Source organism: Natator depressus, chromosome 6, assembly GCF_965152275.1.
Source record: "Natator depressus isolate rNatDep1 chromosome 6, rNatDep2.hap1, whole genome shotgun sequence".
NCBI classification, from domain to species: domain Eukaryota; kingdom Metazoa; phylum Chordata; order Testudines; family Cheloniidae; genus Natator; species Natator depressus.
In genome coordinates, this window is record NC_134239.1 from 11,536,619 (window position 1) to 11,556,206 (window position 19,588).

Genomic DNA, 19,588 nt, shown 5'->3' on the forward strand with positions numbered 1-19,588 from the left:
AGTCCCATGTGTCCTTGCCTTAGGGCGACCAGATGTCCCAATTTTACAGGGACAGTCCTGATTTCGGGGTCTTTTTCTTACATAGGCCCCTATTACCTCCCACCCCCTGTCTGATTTTTCACATTTGATGTCTGGTCACCTTACTTGGCCCCGATCCCCACCCTCTGTCCATCCCCTTGTATTACAGCCCCCCACCCCCGTTATGCCACCCATGGATTTCATGCCCCTGCTTCCCCAGCCTCATGTGGGGGACCTTCTCTCTCTGGCTTGTCGCAGCTCCATCTGCACCCCAGGCTGGCCTTCAGCTTGACACCCAGAGGGGTTCGCTCAGGATGGGAGGGGGGGCAGAGGGAGCCCCCAGAGACACGAGTTCCAGCACATGCTGCTCTTGGGGACAGAGCCCCACCGCAGGGCTCCGGGATCCTCGCGGTGAAGTGGGAGTCCGGGGGGCTGGGCCAGAAGGTCCCTGCGCTGGAGCCTCCCCCGGCTCCCCGACAGAGCCGGTGGGGCGGCCGGGGAGGGCAGCGGGACTGGAGCGGGGCGGGGCCTTCCCGGCCCCCTGGATCCCAGCCCGCCTCGTGCGCAGGGAAGCGGCCCGGGGAGGCACCAGCCGCGGGGCGAGAAGTCGCTGCCCGGGCGGAGGAAGCGGCTGGGGCCGGAGCCGAGCCCGGCGATGGCTGCAGCGGGGCCGGCGCAGGTAGGACGCGGGGCGGGGACTCCCCGGCCGGGCACTGGCTGGTCCCGGCTGGGGCCGAGGGGGGCCGGGGCCGGGTCCCTCCCGCGCTAGTGACCCCGGGGCTGGGGGCTGCCGCAGCCGGAGCGCTGGGGCCGGGGAGCGGCGCTGGGGGCCCCGGGCCGGGCGGACACGCGGAGCCGGGCCGAGGAGCCCCGAGGCGGCCGAGCCGGGGCCGGGAGCGGGGCCGAGCACAGGCCTGGGGCGGAGGCGGGGACTCGGGCCGGGGGAGGAGCCTGGTCCCTGCCCTGGGATTCGGGCCCTTCCCAGCGCCCCGCCCCAGAGCCCCCGGGGAGCCGAGGGCGGCTCCTGTCCCCGGCCAGCAGGGCCCGAGTCCCCGGGGGGCTGTGCGGGGGGGTCTCCCTGGGTCACAGCTGCTGGGCTGGGGGTTCCCCGGGGGCCGCTGCCCTAGAGCCCGCGTCCCCTGCTGAGAGCCCGGGCTGGGGCTGGAGCGGAGGGTGCTGAGTGTGTAACGCTTGTGCCAGCAGCTGCGGGTGGCGTTTGAGGACGTGGCTCTGTATTTCAGCCGGGAGGAGTGGGAGCTCTTGTCCCGGCCAGAGAAGCATCTGTACCGGGACCAGATGCTGAGGAATTACCAGGCCCTCGTTTCCTTGGGTAAGGACCAATTTCCCTTCATTTATTCACATCTGTAAAACATTTGGGTTTCCTATGTGGCACCCTGTCACTGAGTGGTGGCAAATGCCAGCCCCTTTCAGGTCAGCTCGCTGTTGGAGGAGAACTCAGGGCTACAGAGCCTGGGGCTAATCTTGGTGTAACTGGTTTATTTGAATTACCTGCCTCAGTCGTGGCACATCCCTGATGGTAGCAAAGAGCCCATGAGCAACCATCTCTTCCCGGAATCCCAGCCAGAGGTTGAGGGCAGCAACTCTGCCTCAGGAGCTGACTCTAGTCAGACAAATAAGGCAGGGGGAAAACACTGCTGCTGCAACAGCTCCCCACCTTCCCCAAAAGAATGAACATAGTAAATTTAACAACTGTCCAGTTGAACAATGCAAAAGAACTGGAATGTCTGTGTAACAGTGACACCTGCCATGACACGTTGTGGCCGATTTGCCTTAATGACATGCCCGAAAATTTTCAACAGCTATAAGGTGGCAAAGGAGCAAAGTTCCCTTCTTCCAAAGTCTTCCCCATGATCCATGTTGCAGGAGACAGTTGGGTAAGTGAAATAATGACCAGAAAGAAGGTGGTGGAGGATTTTCTATTCACCCTGTCTCTTAATCTGAAACTAATGGGTGTTCACTGGTGTTTCTGTAGGAAGGAAGGAAGACAAGGAAATCCATGTCACACAGTTGTCCTATGGAACGTACTGCCACAAGATAGCGTAGAGGCCAAGGTGTTAGCAGAATGGGATATTTCTATGGAACATCTAGAGCGGGGTGGGCAAACTACGGCTGGCCGCATCCTGCCCAGCCCCTGAGCTCCCGGACAAGGAGCTAGTCCCCAGCCCCTCCCCTGCCTTCTCCCCCTCCCCCGGAGCCACGCCACCACGTGGGCAGCGCTCTGGGGGGCAGGGCTGTGCACTCCTGCGGGGCAGCATGTCTGGCTCCGCGTGGTCGCCCGGCACGCTGCTCTGAGCAGCTTGGTAAGGGGGCCGGGGCCAGGGGGTTGGATAAGGGGCAGGGAGCGGTTGGATGGGACAGAGATTCTGGGGGAGTGGTCAGGGGATGGAGAACAGGGTGTGTGGATAGGGTGTGGGAGTCCTGGGGGCTTGTCAGGGGGCTGGGGTGTGGATAGGGGTCGGGACAGTCAGGGGACAGGGAACGGGGGGTTGGGGTCCTGGGGGGGCAGTTAGGGTGGGGAGGTCCTGGGGGGGCAGTCAGGGGACAAGGAGCAGGGGGGCTTAGATAAGGGGTGGTTAGGGATGGGGGGGTCTCTGGAGGGGCGGTCAGGGAACAAGGAGCAGGGGGGTTTGGATAGGTCGGAGATTGTGAGGGGGCAGTTAGGGGGTGGGAAGTGGGAGGGGACGGATAGTGGGCGAGGCCAGGCTCTTTGGGGAGGCACAGCCTTCCCTAGCCGGCCCTCCATACAATTTTACAACCCCGATGTAGCCTTTGGGCCAAAAAGTTTGCCCACCTCTGATTTAGAGTTACCCCAGCAAGGCTTTAAACTTGGCTCCCACTGCAAAGTGAGAAGGGTTGTAGATGTTGCCAATTCAGAGTACAAGTGAGAGACAGAAAGAAATCTCCTCTAAGAAAGGTTTATTTCAGGGGTTCCCCACTCCCCCTCTCCCCAACGCGCCGCATCCCTGCTCCTCTGCTTACCTCCAGGTGCTTAGCGCTTTCCAGGAGGGAGGGGGGAGGAGCCCGGAGCCGCGTGCTTAGGGGAGGAGGTGGGGCAGAGGCGCGGATTTGGGGAAGGGGTTGGAATGGGGGGCAGGGGCAGTGGGGGGGGTGTCAGTGATGCGGCCCTTGGGCCAATGTACTAGTACTCGTGTGGCTCTCCTGGTGATTGGAGTTTGAGATCCCTGGTTTATTTCATTATTCTCCTGCTTGGGATCTCTTGCGCTTTCCTCTGAAGCAGTGTCCGAGATTGGAGCCTCATCGTGCCAGGTGCTGTGCAGACACACCCTGACCGAGATGTGGGCCCTGTTGTGCTGGGCTGCACCGACACACAAACGAGTCCCTGCCCCCAAAACTTTAGGAATAAAACTTTCCCCCAAAACAGGCTCTTCAGGTTCCAAACCAGACTTAATCCACCGGATCGAGGTAGGGGAGGCAGAGCTCTGGATCTGGGATGCCGAGGGCTCCAGGGTACACTCTGGGCCTGAGAGCCCCTCCTCAGGTGAGTCCTAATAATCCAGTCCCTTCTGATTTACACACCTGCTAGCGGAGCGCTCCTTCATGTAGAAGGCAAAGGCAGAGCGAGATTCACTGGCTGGGAGCTGAAGAGAGACAAATTGAAGCTGGGAATTAGGGGCCAGTGTTTAGACCAGTCAAAATATATATGCATTACAGAAAGTACCAAGAAGTAACGACAATATTACAAGTATGTGTTCAGAGGTGAGTGTGAAAGAGCCAGAGACTGTGTGTGTGTGTAACACAGAATCAGTCTGTGTGCTGGCTGCTGGCGAAGTTTCTGAGAGACGCTGGGTGCTCTCTCTAAGACATTCACTGAAAGCTCTCCTGAGCCCTGTCTCCCCTGCCCTCGCTCTGAGGAGATGGGGTAAATGGACTGGTGTGGGGGAGGAGGGGAGAGAAAGATAGAGACTGTGTGAACTGGCTGATGGGGGCCAAACAAGCACCTGGGTAGAAAGACAGGCCTGTCCAGTCATAGAACACAACACCTGCTAGGCTTCCCACACCTCAGAAAATCATACCAAGGTAAGGGGCGCCCTAGAGATTTTTTCAAATGGCTTTTCATGGCTCTGCCCCCTGCAAGAGCATCCCAGAGTCGCTGGCCCTTGGCAGAGAAGGTGCTGTTCTCCCCAGGTTCCCACCCCACCCCCTCTCTGCTGCTTCACTTCGCATGTGACCTCTCAGACTGAAGAAACCTGTCCCCAGCGAGCAAGGAGAAAGCTGGGAATGACGCCGGGCAGGGTCAGTCACATACGACTAGTGTAAGGTGACGCCATGCAGAGGCGCCATTGTGTAGAACAGATCTCTAGCACCTGCAGCACTTCGCTGTAATGCTCTAAAACTGCCCCGCGGGCCAGGCGGCTGCTGTGGGGGGAGTGGACACATTTAGGGGCCAGATTAAATTGTCCTGCGGGCCATGACTTGGAGTACCCTGGTGTATGGGCTGGCTGTGAGAGAGAGGGTGGTGGTATGGCCTTTGTCCCATCCCCTCTCCTCCTGCTCTTTGTGGCATGAAACCTTTGTCACTTACATTGCTTCAGTGTCAATGCTTAGCACAGCCCTCAGCCCTATCGTGTCTGTGACTGTCTGTAGACCAAAGGTTGGGTGGCAGCCATTCACCCCTTCCAGCTCAGCAGTGCCAGGGAGCGGGTTGTGACACAATACAGACATGTTTTCCAGGTTACATCACACAAACTCTGAGTGACTGGTCATCCCCTCAAATCCTTCACACACAGACACCCCCAAAACCCTCATCTTCTTGAGGATTTTAGTTTAGTTTTCGTTTCACATAAAGACTGAAACCTCAGGCCGAGAGTAAATGATTTCTTCAAAGGAATTCCTAGAAAAGGACTCACACCCCCACAGGAATAAGCTAGATTGTTCTAAACAGCTTTAAACTGGTCTCACTGCGTCCACATGAAGGGATTGTAGCCCCTCAACTAAACTAGTTTCAAACCAATATAATTATAACAGCAAAAAAACTGGGGAACAGGCCTCATCCTACAAAACAGGAGAAAGTGAAGAACTAATACCACATAAATAAACCCCTCTGATTGCAATAAAGAGAAAATCAGTTTGGAAACAAAACCAGGCCCTGCTGTGCCAGGCGCTGCCTGTATCCTGGGCAAGCTACAATTTCAGCTTAAACCAAGACCCAAGACATGCATAGCCCCTGTGGGAGCAGGCGCTAGGTGCTGCGGAAACACCATAGGGTAGAACCACCCTGAGTCAGGCTGCAGATTTGTCACACACTTTTTTTTATCAAAAATTATGGAGCGGTTACAGTAACTTTAGTAAAATCACAGGTCTGTAAATTTACTGTGACTGCTCCAGGATTTTTAATAAACCCTGCTGTCAAGGTTGATTCCCTGCTCTGGCACTTCGACTGCACAAGGTGGGTGTTGGAAGAAGAACAGGCTGACCCAGGGGCGGATTTGAGTAGATGGGCTTCTTTATTGCGGTACTTGTTCCCCTGGACCCAATTGTCCAGTAAGCACTGGATTAGTTACATCATACTCTTTTTATTTACATTAGTATGTAAATTCCTACATTTATTACAACACCCCCAAAAGCCTTATGGAGTAATATGAACGCCCACACAATCCTAGAATCATAGAATATCAGGGTTGGAAGGGACCTCAGGAGGTCATCTAGTCCAACCCCCTGCTCAAAGCAGGACCGATCCCCAATTAAATCATCCCAGCCAGGGCTTTGTCAAGCCTGACCTTAAAAACTTCTAAGGAAGGAGAGTCCACCACCTCCCTAGGTAACGCATTCCAGTGTTTCACCACCCTCCTAGTGAAAAAGTTTTTCCTAATATCCAACCTAAATCTCCCCCACTGCAACTTGAGCCCATTACTCCTTGTTCTGTCATCTGCTACCACTGAGAACAGTCTAGAGCCATCCTCTTTGGAACCGCCTTTCAGGTAGTTGAAATACAATGAATATTGATAACCCTATACTGAGTGACAGATGTCAGAGTAGCAGCCGTGTTAGTCTGTATCTGCTAAAAAGAAAAGGAGGACTTGTGGCACCTAAGAGACTAACAAATTTATTTGAGCATAAGCTTTTGTGAGCTACAGCTCACTTCATCGGATGCATTCAGTGGTGAAGTGAGCTGTAGCTCACGAAAGCTTATGCTCAAATAAATTTTTTAGTCTCTAAGGTGCCACAAGTCCTCCTTTTCTTTTTGCCTATACTGAATATAATTATTCCCGCCCCTGATTACTATTTACCTCATTAGCATATTTGCCTATAAGTTTTACTTTGAAGATACACTTTTTTGCTATAATTGCAGTAATGAACTCCTTGGATCAGCAGTTTGCAGGGGAGGGAGAAAGCGACCATGACCCAGGGCTTGCTTATGTAGCTGGGAAAGGAAGGGAGGAGGAGATAACGCTTCTTTACCCAAAAGGTATTCTTTAGATCCCCACAATTCTTATGCAGCTGCAACACTTCTTAATTCTTCACAAGGAGAAGGGAGGGGAAAGGGGTAACACTTTATCTGTTAGGCGAAGGAATAGTGCGTGCCTGTGTCTACTCCCTGATACCATGCCAGCACACCAGCGGTTTTCCATGTCTTTACTTAACCCTTATATATCCCAACAGTGGGGGCCCGCAAGGACTTTAAAACTTAATACTGGCCACTCCAGGCTTGTATTAAACTCCCAAGGTTAGAGATCCGCCTGGTCTTGGGTTGGTAAATGCTGCCCCCCCCCAAGTGCAGAACCCCTCTGAGAGCCCAGGAAGGTGCACTTGGGAATTCCTTCCTGTGGGGCACCGCCAAACTCTTTCAGCTCCCCCTATGGGGAAGAGCTGAGAAAAGGAAAAGAAAAAGAAATCAGCTGTTGCCACCAGCTAATAGAAAAACATGTGCACGGACCTCTTAAGACAGAGAAATCCAATCCTCTAAAAAAAAAAAAAAAAAAAAAATAAGTTTTATTGAACAAACAAAAAAGCAAGAAAACACATCTGCAAAATTAGGCTGCTGTTAGATATATATAGTACAGAAATGCAACTGCAAGGATTAAACACCAGGAATGGCTTTCTTGGGGTCCAGCTTAAAGGTTACAAAAACAAAACAAAAGCACCTGTGTTAGCACAGACGAATCCACAAGCCCAAAGTAAAGAGAGAAACCTGATCGCGTCTGTCTAAACCAGGGGTGGGCAAACTACGGCCTGCAGGACCCTCCTGCCTGGCCCCTGAGCTCCCGGCCGGGGAAGCTCCCCCCAGCCCCTTCCCTGCTGTTCTCCCTCCCCCGCAGCCTCAGCGCACCGCGCTGCCGGCGCAATGCTCTGGGCGGGGGGGGGAGGGGGGGGGCTGCAGAGCTGCGGCTCGACCCGGTGCTCTCTGCTGCGCAGCGCATGGCTGCCTGTCCTGGTGCAGCCGGGCCGCCAGCCACCCGTGCTCCAGGCAGCGCGGTAAGAGGGCAGGGAGCGGGTGGGTCGGAGGTTTGGATCGAGGGCAGGGGAGTTCGGGAGGTAGTCAGGGGGCGGGGGTGTGGATAGGGGTTGGGGCAGTCAGAGGGCGGGGAACAGGGGGGTTGAATGGGGGCAGGGATCCCCGGGGGGGCAGTCAGGAATGAGAGGAGGGGTTGGATGGGGCGGCAGGGGGCAGTCAGGGGTGGGGGTTCCGGGGGTGGTCAGGGGACAGGGAGAAGGGGTGGTTGGATGGGGCAGGTGTCCGGGGGGGGGGGGCCTGTCAGGAAGGAGAGGAGTTGGATGGGGTGGCGGGGGGTCCAGAGGTGGTCAGAGAGCAGAGGGAGTGGATGGGGCTGTGGTTCCAGGGGGGCCGTCAGGAAGGAGAGGGGGGTTTGGATGGGGTTTCCGAAATTGTATGGAGGGCCGGTTAGGGAGGGCAGTGCCACGCCTGGCTGTTTGGGGAGGCACAGCCTCCCCAACCGGCCCTCCATACAATTTCGGAAATCCAATGTGGCCCTCAGGCCAAAAAGTTTGCCCACCCTTGGTCTAAACATTCCTGTTCTACCTACATATCTGTCGCTTCAAATGCGGGGAGGAGCAGGAACGCAGTGTGCTCAGAGGAGGAGGCGGGGTCAGGGCTGGGATTTGGGGAAGGGGTTGGAATAGGTGTAGGGAGGGGGTGGAGTTAGGGCAGGGAACGGTGAATCTTGCCCATATGCTCAGGGTTCAGCTGATCACCATATTTGGGGTCGGGAAGGAATTTTCCTCCAGGGCAGATTGGAAGAGGCCCTAGAGGCTTTTCGCCTTCCTCTGTAGCATGGGGCACGGGTCACTTGCTGGAGGATTCTCTGCTCCTTGAAGTCTTTAAACCATGATTTCAATAGTTCAGACATAGGTGAGAGGTTTTTCGCAGGAGTGGGTGGGTGAGATTCTGTGGCCTGCGTTGTGCAGGAGGTCGGACTAGATGATCATAATGGGCCCTTCTGACCTTAGTATCTATGAAAGGGGTTAGGATGGGGCAGGGGTGGAGTCAGGGCGGGGCCAGAGCAGGTAAAGCACCCACCGGTGCCAGCAGAAGTTGGCGACTATGGGCCCCAAGCTTCTTACAGCATAGCTGGTGCCCTCTCTCTCCAGCTGAGAAAACAACAGAGAGACAAAGGGGAATTTTTTTCTCAATTTTAAAAAGTTCTAGCCTTCCCATTGGCTCTTTTGGCCAGGTCCACACTCGCTTCCTCTTACCTAAGCATCGCAGTGAGAGTCCTTAACCCTTTATAGGTAAAGCAAAGAGAACAGCTACTAAGGATTTTTATAGCTAACTGACTGGCTGGGTGTACTCCCCCCCCCCCCCCCCCAATTTACAACACCTGCCCTTCTCCTTGCCCTGACCAGGGGGAACTTGCTGCCCAGAGAAGCACCCTTCTCCCAGCACTGCATCCCTAACTCCAGCCTGGTGCAGAGGGGTTGGTGTGGGGTAGAGAACATATGGGTGGCAAGGCCAGTCACTGAAATTTGACCTGCCTCCCCGACCATCGTGACTGGATGCAGGGGCAAATCTGAGTGGCACTGTAACCCCACAGGCCAGGTCTCAATGCCCACAGCAAGGTGTTGGGTGCACCCCTGTGGGAAAGGAGCGGCCATTGCAGGGTGAGGGGAAATTGCTCCATTCGTGACATTTTCCTGTCCTTGACATATCTGCAGCCCTAACCGTGAGCTAACACCGGGATTCCCTCTGCTCTCTCCAGCAGGGCTCAGGATCCTGGGAGGAACGAGGACACAGTCTGAATGTGGAGAGAGCACGGCAGGAACGCAGAATCCCACAGCCCACAGATGGATGCATGCACAGGACGCAGTCCATCCCCTGGGTAGACTCAGGCAGAGACCGGACCTGGCTACGCACCAGAGACTCCCCATGGGCTGGTGTCCCCATCACTGTATCGACTGCGGCAAGAGGTTCAGCAACCCCTCCGCACTGACCCAGCACCAGTGCGTGCCCACCGGGGAGCAGCCGTATTGCTGTGCTGACTGCGGCAGAAGATTCAGATGGTCCTCAAAGCTGAGAACACACCAGCGCACACACACTGGGGAGCGGCCGCACCACTGTGCTGATTGCGGAAAGGGCTTTGCACAGTTTGCCCACCTGAAAAGACACCAGCGCACTCACACTGGGGAACTGCCTTACAATTGTACTGAGTGCGGCAGGAGCTTTGCCCAGAGCTCAAATCTGAGACCACACCAGCACACACACACCGGGGAGCGGCCGTACCGCTGCTCTGACTGTGGAAAGAGCTTTGCAGCGAGCTCGAAGCTGAGAATACACCAGCGCACGCACACCGGGAAGCAGCCGTACCGCTGCACTGACTGTGGAAAGAGCTTTGCAGCGAGCTTGAAGCTGAGAATACACTGGCGCATGCACACCGGGGAGTGGCCGTATCGCTGCACCAACTGCGGAAAGGGCTTTGCAAAGAGCTCAACCCTGACAACACACCAGCGCGCGCACACCGGGCAGGAGCTGCACCACTGCTCTGACTGTGGCAAGAGCTTTGCGGAGAGCTCAAAGCTGAGAACCCACCAGCGCGCACACACCGGGGAACGGCCTCACCGCTGCACTGACTGCGGCAAGGGCTTTTTCCAGAGCTCAACCCTGAAAACACACGAGCGCACGCACACAGGGGAGTGGCCCTACCACTGTGACGATTGCAAGAAAAGCTTCGGCAATGCCAGTACGCTGACCAGACATCTTCGTGCACACACACAGGGGAGCAGCCGTACCGCTGTGCTGACTGGGGTAAGAAGTTCAGTCGTGGCAACAAGCTAATACCTGGGAATACACCAGCGCATTCACGGCGGGGAGCGGCTGTACAGGTGTGCTGACTGTGGCAAATGCTTTGCTCACTTGGGCAACCTCACCTGGCCCCAGTTGACTCACTAACATCACTCTGCCACCACCAGATCCTGAGGGGCTGCTGGCGGGCCTGGCACAGTGCCAGCAGAATCAGACCAGCGGGTGGTCCTGTCCCCAGGATGCCCAGCAGAGACTGTGTGGAGTTTGGGAATGGGACTTAACTGAGCAGTGTGGGGAAGAGCAGCCAGGTGGGGCGATCTTAGAGTAGGTGGTCACAGCCTTTCCCAGGAACCCTGTGTGTCCCATTCTGTCCATCTCCCCCATACTCCTTGTCTCCACACCTGACCCCCACGGGCAGAGCACTGTGATGCATCCTCTGACCCCCTCCCTCTCTGTGGCTGGCTGCTCCCGCCGTAAGCCAGCTGCCCTCTCTTCTGGTGCCATAACAGTCCCCAGGGGGGAAAGGTGTAATTGCAGCGCTGCTCCATCCAAATCAATTATTCTGGGGTGACAAATAACTTGTGGGGCACATGAAGTTTGTGCTTGCGCAGTGGTGCAGAATTCCTCCGTGAGTCTCGCATATGAAGTGACATCACACATGTAATCATTGATGGGTACAGAAAAATCAAGCCCTGGCACAGAGGTGCGTAGAGCTGTTCGTGTTCTTTCCTCAACTGTTCTCTCCTGTTAGCCATGCCCACAGACTACGCAAATGAGTCAAATCCCTGTATATGTCTCTGGGATGAACTACTCTCCAAGGACGGAGCCATCCAGGAGTGGAAAGAGACTTTCCATAGAGATTGTTCGAACTTCTAGATGGAAATTTCTGCTAGGGATGTAAATACAATTTTAAAAGTTAACTGTTTAAACCAGCAGTGTCCAATAGCAATTTGATGCTAGCCGCACTTGTGGTTTGAAATTCGATGCTAGCCACACTTTTGGTTTTGAATGTTTCTTACTCACCACATTATAAAAAAGGATTTAAAAACATATTACAGACGACCTTTCAAATCATTAACAGGTACTGCTAACACAAAATTACTGTAGCCTAGCCACGTTAAGCTGTATATCGAAGCCCGCAACCTGTCTTCCAGTGCTGCTGTCTTCTATACACCAACGCATTGCTCATGCATAGCCTATTGAATTGTGGCTAATTTGCCACATGCGGCTAGTGGTGAACGTATTGGACACTGCTGGTTTAAACAAGTAAAATATGGCATTTATGGGCCTGCTCTGGCTGGCTGGTGCTGTTCCGGCTGGGCTCGCTCCAGCTGGCGCGGGGGTTAACGGTTAAGGCGGCTAACTGGTAAGACTATGCTTACCGGTTAACCACTTTACCTTTTACATCCCTAATTTCTGCACACAGCTCAGAGTGCTGATGGAAGGAGCATGGAGTCACGCAAAGCTGGCCAAAGGAGCACAGGGCAGGGAGCCCATGGAAAGTAGCTTGTGGAGGTAGGTTACTGACTGGAGCTGAGGTTCACTCCACGACCCCACAGGTCTGACACCAACTGGGACGGCACAAAGTGTTTTACACGGGGATACTGGAGTTTTCCAAAGTCTCAAGAGGCCTCTGGGATGGAATATACCCCTGTATTCAAACCCTACACACTGCTATAATAATCTTTGTACAAAATATGCCTTACATGATAGGTATCATTTGAAAACTTATAACTTACTGGCCAGTATTATCATAGTGAAATGTATGCAGCAACTTTGTATTAAAAAATTAGGAACAGAAGCTGAAATTGCAACTGAAGTGTGTTGACCAGACATGTCTCGGGAGTGGGTAAAAGTGTTTCTCAAAAACAAAGGAGAAGTTAACACCTCTAGCCGAGCATGAAACCTCTTTCCCACCATGTTCACGTCTTCCCGCTCAGCTGAGAACTTTATTTAGGGGTTGCTTTGAGAAAAGTCTGCATTTCAAAGGGTGATTGAACTATAAAAGAGAGGGGCAGAAACACCTCTTGTTATTTCTCCCTGTTCATCTCTCCTTATCACCTAAAAGGACAAAAAGGAAAAAAAAAAAAAAAAAAAAAAAGCAGCCCTTGGACCTCAGGAACTGATCCTGAACTGGAAACTTGGTCAGCAGTGCTACTGGATACCTGTGGCAAGGGACTTCACTTTGCACCACGTCTAGTTTGTTCAGTTTAGTACTAGGAAGTGTTTTTATTTTTATTTTTCTTGAGACCATTTCTGACTTTGATGCCTCATCACTTGTACTCACTTGAAATCTACCTTTGTGATTAAATAAATTTGTTTTCTTCTTTAATTGAAATGAAGTGAACTGTGTGGGCAGCTCCATTTGGGGTGGGAAAAATGACTGTATATTGATCCCCCTTAGAGGGGCAATGGACCTATTCTATCAGGACTGTCCAGGAGAAGGCTGGACAATACAGGCCACACATTTCTGGGGGAAATCTGGGACTGCATGTGTATTGGGATCACCCTGCAGTAATAACCAAGGCTGTGAAAGCCAGAGTGTGAGCTGAACATGGCTGGCAGGCAGCAGCTACACACAGACACCTGGGGTAAGACCGGATGCTGGAGGCTGTTTGTGAGTGGTCCAGGTTGGGAGCTACAGCAGCAAATCATTACTGGGCACCCCAGGTTACAGGGCAGGCGGTGACATGCCCCCCCACCTCTCCTCACTAGTTTGGGTTACACCCTGGATTGTGATAGCCTCATTGTCTCCTTGGATAGTGAGAATGGACACAACTCATATCCTAGTTCGATGTTCCAAGATTCTGCCATGAGTATGGGTCATTTCCTGATTGGCCCAGGCCAGCTTTGCCCAGCAGCGTGACCAGGCTGCACCATCCAACAGAAATGGTATAAAATGTCCCATGTTGTTCAGCACGTCGCTTCCTCAAGTCAAAATGTCTGTACGAAGGAGACATGAGTGGGACCAGCAACGCCTGGCCATAGAGGACACCGTCTGCTGGGTAACAACTTTAGTCTGGTTGCTGACAAGCACCCTACTAACTCCCTCCTGTAAAGTCTGATCTTGGGCAACCACTGAGAAATCCACCCAGAGAACAGGCGTATGGATGTCACAGCACCTTGAGTGAATCGCCTGAATGAACTCCCTCTCCGTCTCTAGAACCAGCCACTGCAACGGTGAAGCTGAGCTAGAGAAGTCACCTCCATGCCAGCTCCAACAGATATGTAAAAAAAAAAAAAAAAAGTCATTTTGCTGTATATTGGTTAATGAACCATATTTACACACTGGTTAATGAATTGACAGCGTGGTTGTGTTAAGCGAACTGCTTCATACCTGAGTTAACACCCTCTGGGCGCCTAAAATGTCTGATGTGCAGAGGCGACTGGTAACTGCTGGCAGTGGTGAGGGGCACAATGTAAAGGCTCTGGTGGTGTGCTGCAGGTTCAGGGCAGGTACTCAAGCGACAAAGGAGTTTTGATTTCTAGACCTACTTTTGATGTCATTGGGTCGGGTTGCCCCCCACCGCCCGGGAGGCCCCCCACCGCCCGGGAGGCCCCCTGATATATTGGGGTACCAATGAGCCCACCTATTCCATCAGCCTGGGCTCCCTTACCCTGTCCTGCTGAGCCAGGCCCTCCAGCCTCCTTCAGCACACACAGGTACGGCCACACCCAACTGCAGAGAGACACCAACACTGAAATCAGCACTGCATGGGAAGGCTTCAACTAAGGAATTGCTCAGCACTCAAGAGCACAACCCCTCTGGAGTGTAAACCCAAACTTACATAGTTGTGCACTGCATAGAGAACTATACGGCATAAGCTCATGAAATTCGCCTCCTTCCTCAGTGTGGAGGAAGATACGTACAGCTTTTGCCCATCAGTTATAAATTTCAGAAACTGGTTTTAGCAAAAACAAAACCAAGTTTATTAACGACAAAAGATCGATTTTAGTGATTATAAGAGAGAGCAAACAGATCAAAACAGATTACCTATCAACTAAAACAAACATGCAAAATAAACTCAATACGCTAAAGAAACTAGTTATCAGCATCAATTTCTCACAGCATCTTGGGCAGGGATTCAGTGAAAAACAAACACTGATTAGGTTGCTCCCCTGCCTTAAATAGGTTTCACATATGGCCGGAATCCCTTGATTTCCAGTGTGAGTCCATCCCCAGTCAGTGGAAGAGTACTAATTTTAACATGGAGTTCAGTATTTGGCGACGTGATCACATGACCCTGCAGCCACAACTCAAAGTCTATTTGCTGGGTCCACTGGAAGGCTTTCCAAGAAGGTGGGATATTGGAATCTTAAAAGACCTATTGTTTTTCCTCGTAGCCCATCCAGACTGATTGCATTGTCTGGTGGGCGTTCCCCAGGTGAAAACCCACTTGTAATTGATTCATAATCAGTATTCCTAACTTCAGATACCAAAATGAGACATGGTTACAAATAGGATAATCATATCCAGTAATCATAACCTTTCCAGTGAGACCTCACATAACCCATCTTGCATAAAATACATCTCAGTTATGCTATAATCATGTAATAACAATATTGCTATGAAGAATATGGGGCATAGCGTCACCATCATGTTTTACGAAACTATGTAATAGCAGACAGAGACTGTTCGAAAACAGAGCTACACATGAAGCAGCTCTGGGTTGCACTGATGTACTGTATCAATTTGAAGGACAGAGATATTTGCAAACTAAACCTTTGATATGGTCTTTTGGGGCTCTTGTGATAATATCAGCACCCAATCATTATGTCAGGAATCAGTTCTAATTTAACCATATACAATTATTTCCCCTCTGCATTTGAATCCACCCTCTCTGCTGGATTTACAAGGAAAGCTTGGCTCTCCTGGGCATCACAAGTATCAGAAATCTCATGTTAACCCTTCTGGGGACTATGACGTCTCTCTCCTGGTATCTATAGGTTCACAGAATGCTGAACATGGGGCGTCAGTAGCAAAGCTGGAAACACAGGTATCATGGCAGCAGGGGAGGGGTTTGAAAGAATTTTTGGAACATAAATTAAAACAGATTTCTGTGCTCAATCTCCTGTGCCCAGCCCAGTGAGCAGGGACGTTCCAGTCACCTATCTGAGGTTGCCTACAATTCCGTTTTCTCTTTACAGTTCACTTTTAACTAGAGATGGACCCCAAACTAGGACACAGAATCCAGGCCACTCAGAAACATGAGGAAAGTCAGATCTAGGTGCAGATTTCAACTTCACAGCTCAGGTTTCTTTTTATGGTGGCCCATTTCAGAACTCAAATCCCAACACTCTTGTGAAGTGACTTGGGTTTGGATCTGAAGATTAGGAGCTTGAATTTGGATCAAAGCTTCACAACTGACCCACTTGTGCTATTAATGTTACAAAGTTGAATTGTGTGACTTTCCAGTTCTTAATTATTACTCCTTATAATATATTCTAGCATTAAGGCCTAATCCAGCAAGCTCTTAAGCATATGGTCAATTATAAGCATGTGAGCAGTCCCACTGAAATCAATGGAACTGCTCAAGTGCTTGGATTTAAGTTCATTCATGTACTCTGCCGGGTGAGGGTCTTAAGAAAAAATGAAATAAAATATTGTCAGTTTCAGGGGAACTACACTTGTATTCCCCTCATCTTCCCATTGCTCTGGCCCCCACTGCCTCCTCACCCACCTCCCCATTGCCTTGGTCCCACTCCTCCCCCTCCCCCGCCCCCAGGCTCTGGCAATCCCCTCTTACCCCTTCTGTCTTCCCCATGCACATCCCCATCATCCTGGTTCCCTGCTGCGTCCTCCCATCTCCCCAGCTATCCATTCTGGCCCACGATGCCTCCCCCAGGCTCCCCAGCCATCCCCACATTACCCCTGGCCCGTCCAGCTTCCTGCGGGCTCCCCCCACCCCCAGATTTGCTCAAGCTTCCTTCTGCAGTCAGCCAGCCACACCACCACTGTTCTCACCAGCCTGGATTATCACAATGTGACCCCAACACACCCCCAATCCCAGATTTTCCCTCAGAAATGTATGTTCTGTCATGTCCAACCCTTTCCCAGGCAGTCGAGAAACGCTAAACTTGTTATTCCTTTAAAGGGAATAACATACACCAGCTTATTTCCATAAACAAAGTTACTCTGACACTTTATTTAAACACACTGGGTTAGATGAAACCATGAATCAAGTTTATTAACGACAAAGAGAGATTTTAAGTGAGTACAAGCAATGAGGCATAACAGTCAGAAATGGTTACAAGAATAATAAAAATAAAACACTGTCTTGTGCCTACTTGAGCTATATTAGATTAGATTACTGACCAATCAATTTAGGTCAGGACCCCTCCTCTAGAGTCCAATCGCTGTTTCCTTTGTCTTCTCAGATGCAGAGAATGAGATGGGCAGGGGGAGGGAAGAGTGGTGTCTTGGGGTGTTTGCCCCTCCTTTTTATACTTTCTGTTCCTCTTTGGAAAGCATTTGCAGGTAAGACCAAGAGACAGGTGGACTGGTTAAGGAAGGAGACTTCATGGTATTTCTTTGCTAAAATGAAGATCTATTTGTCCCTGCCCTCCTTTTCTTGCCAAAGAATGGCTGCTTGACAGGTAATGACCCATCAGTGGTTCTCAACCTTTCCAGACTACTGTACCCCTTTCAGCAGTCTGATTTGTCACTAGAAAGTGACCCTCTTAAACTGTGTAACGTTAATAGCACAAGTTTCACCTCACTTAAAAACGTTAATATGCCCAAGTTTTACCTCACTTTAAAACGATACGCTTAGAAAATCAGACATAAAAATACAAAAGTGTCCCATCACACTAGTACTGAAAAAATGCTTGTTAGGGGGCTTATTCCTTCACCCACTTACTTCCCTGGTCCTTCTCGCATGAACAGAGAGCAACAATACCCGAAGTCCAAAGGTGCAAACAATTCGATGTTTATTGGGGTGAACTTCCAGCAAGCATGATTCCAGTTTCCTTCCTTAGTATCCTCCTTCCCAGCTCTGACACCACAGAGCCTTACACCTGTGTCCTTGTTCCCATTCCTGCCCTTAGCCAAACATGATTCCAATTTCCTTACCCCCATTCCCTGTTCCCATCACCCACACCCACCCACTCACTCACTTCCTCACTGACTACAGATTATATAGTAAAACTTGAGTTCTGCTTAGCTATACCTTAACCAATCATTTTCCTGAAATTTAACTCACCAATCCTAACATATTGTAACATGATTATGTAACCAATTATATCCCACCACCTTAATTAGTTTACACCCAGCAAAATTAATTATACAGCAGACAGGAACAATCACAGAACCAGACAGAGATTATACAGACAAACAATAGCAAAGTAGGAACTATAATGACAAAACAATACAGAAGTGAGGATTTCACATCCCAGCTATTGATAAGTGAGTTCTTGCCGGACAGGATGCTATCAAACTAAGTTTCCTTTTACATTTTCTAGGCACTTCCCTTTCTCTGGAGGTGATAGGAATACAATCCTGTCCTGATAGTGCCTAACAGCCCAATAGCACCTTCTTTCAATGTGACTGGTTTGGAATGTGAGGATGTGACTGTTCACTTCCCAGCTTATGGCTGCCTCTGCTGCTTAGCCAAAGGCCTTAGCCTAAGCACAGGGCCTCAGACTGTCACAGTAAGAGAAGGCCCTTACACCAGCAGACAGTGATTTTGATTCTTTCTTTTATACCTCTAGAACTAGCCAAGTGATAAGAATACACCTAAATTCTTAAAGTACAGGCCTTTGCAGACAGGCCTGAATATCTTTATCCTAACAATGCTTATTTTCTCATTTTTACCACATAATGATAAAATAAATCAACTTCAGTATATATATTGTACTTATATTTCAGTGTATTATAGAGCGGTATAAACTAGTCATTGTCAGTATGAAAGTTTAGTTTGTACTGACTTTGCAAGTGCTTTTTATGTAGCCTGTTGTAAAACTAGACCACTATCTAGAGGAGATGGTGTACCCCTGGTGTACCCCCTCAGCATACTGTACTAATAGACTGTGCAGGAGTGTAACAACATATTCAGGAAACAGAAGGGTGCAGCTGCAGACTTGGGAGTCCCGCAGTCATGGGCGCTGGCATCCGTGGTGGGTTCTAGACCAGACGTACGGGCATTAGGAAGCACGGACACGGTAGTCCAGCTGCCTGGTCAGCTGGCATCACGGGAGGCTAGTAACCCCAATACCAGAGCCATGGGGGAGGCAGCAAAGAGGGACGGGACCCTTCTGCCTCTTTCCAAGGGGAGGTGAGGACCTCTCTCGGCTGGAGAGGGCTCTCACCAAGGTGGGATACAATCCCTGGGGTTCCATGATGGAGCTTCAGAGAAGTGTGCATTCTTGGCAGGATTCGTTGCACCTATAAACCGAGTATGAAAAGCAGAATGGTAAAAACCTAGCGGCAGCTGTGGGATCAATTTGGACTGCAGCAACTATGTGGTTGTGATGGGTGCACCCCATGAGGCTTTAAGGGGATATGATTATAAATGATTTATGACATAAGTGGAATATGTTTTATGCTACATATGCCATGTAACATATCTCTGTAAAGGTTTTGATCTACTGAATATATTCATCCTATTTGTATGCATGTGTCATTTTTGTGTTCAAAGTTATGAATACTGGCTATGTACTTGGTTAATTTTAAATAGCCTCAGTGAAGCAGTTGGTCAGCTGCCTAAGCAAAGACTATTCTCAGTAAGTGCTCAATCAAGAACCAATTAAGCCAACAATGAACTTGGAGACACCAATCCACATCTGAGCTTTCCCAGGAATGTGGCTTGGCTGGTAAGGAACTCAATCTTGCAGGGACATGTGACTCCAAAACTCCATTTTGCAACTGGATTCTACATCGGTCCTGCTTTGAGCAGAGGGTTGGACTAGATGACCTCCTGAGGTCCCTTCCAACCCTGATATTCTATGATTCTATGATGGGGGAAGGAGAGGTGTCCACCCACAGGAGAAAGTCTATTTAAACCCCTGGGAGACCCCTCCATTTTGTCTTCAGCTGGCTTAAGGGATAGCCTCTCCACCCCCAAGGATACCTGAAAGAAACTGGAACAAGGGACAATAACTATAGGGGGTGTGAGTGACTGCTAGACCCAGGCTAGAAGGAGTCCAGTCTGTACAAGGAAGCTTACTGGTAGGGTTTTTATCTATATTCAGTTTTTATCACTGTATTAGAGATGGATTTGCATGTTTTGTTTTATTTTATTTGGTAAGTCACTTTGTTCTGTCGGTTACTACTTGGAACCACTTAAATCCTACTTTCTGTACTTATTAAAATCACTTTTTACTTCTTAATTAACC

At 50.8% G+C, this 19,588-nt stretch overlaps 1 protein-coding gene across 1 annotated transcript; it reads left to right on the forward strand.

The window, feature by feature from the left end:
- The first annotated feature begins 673 nt into the window (after window positions 1-673).
- LOC141989688 (uncharacterized) lies at window positions 674-12,369 on the forward strand. The gene is made up of 7 exons (XM_074956623.1): window positions 674-697; window positions 1,222-1,348; window positions 1,839-1,913; window positions 3,422-3,538; window positions 6,350-6,466; window positions 9,216-10,258; window positions 11,682-12,369. Exons 1-7 carry the CDS (start codon window positions 674-676, stop codon window positions 11,772-11,774), a joined length of 1,596 nt encoding a protein of 531 aa, XP_074812724.1. The 3' UTR covers window positions 11,775-12,369.
- The last annotated feature ends 7,219 nt before the right edge of the window (window positions 12,370-19,588 follow it).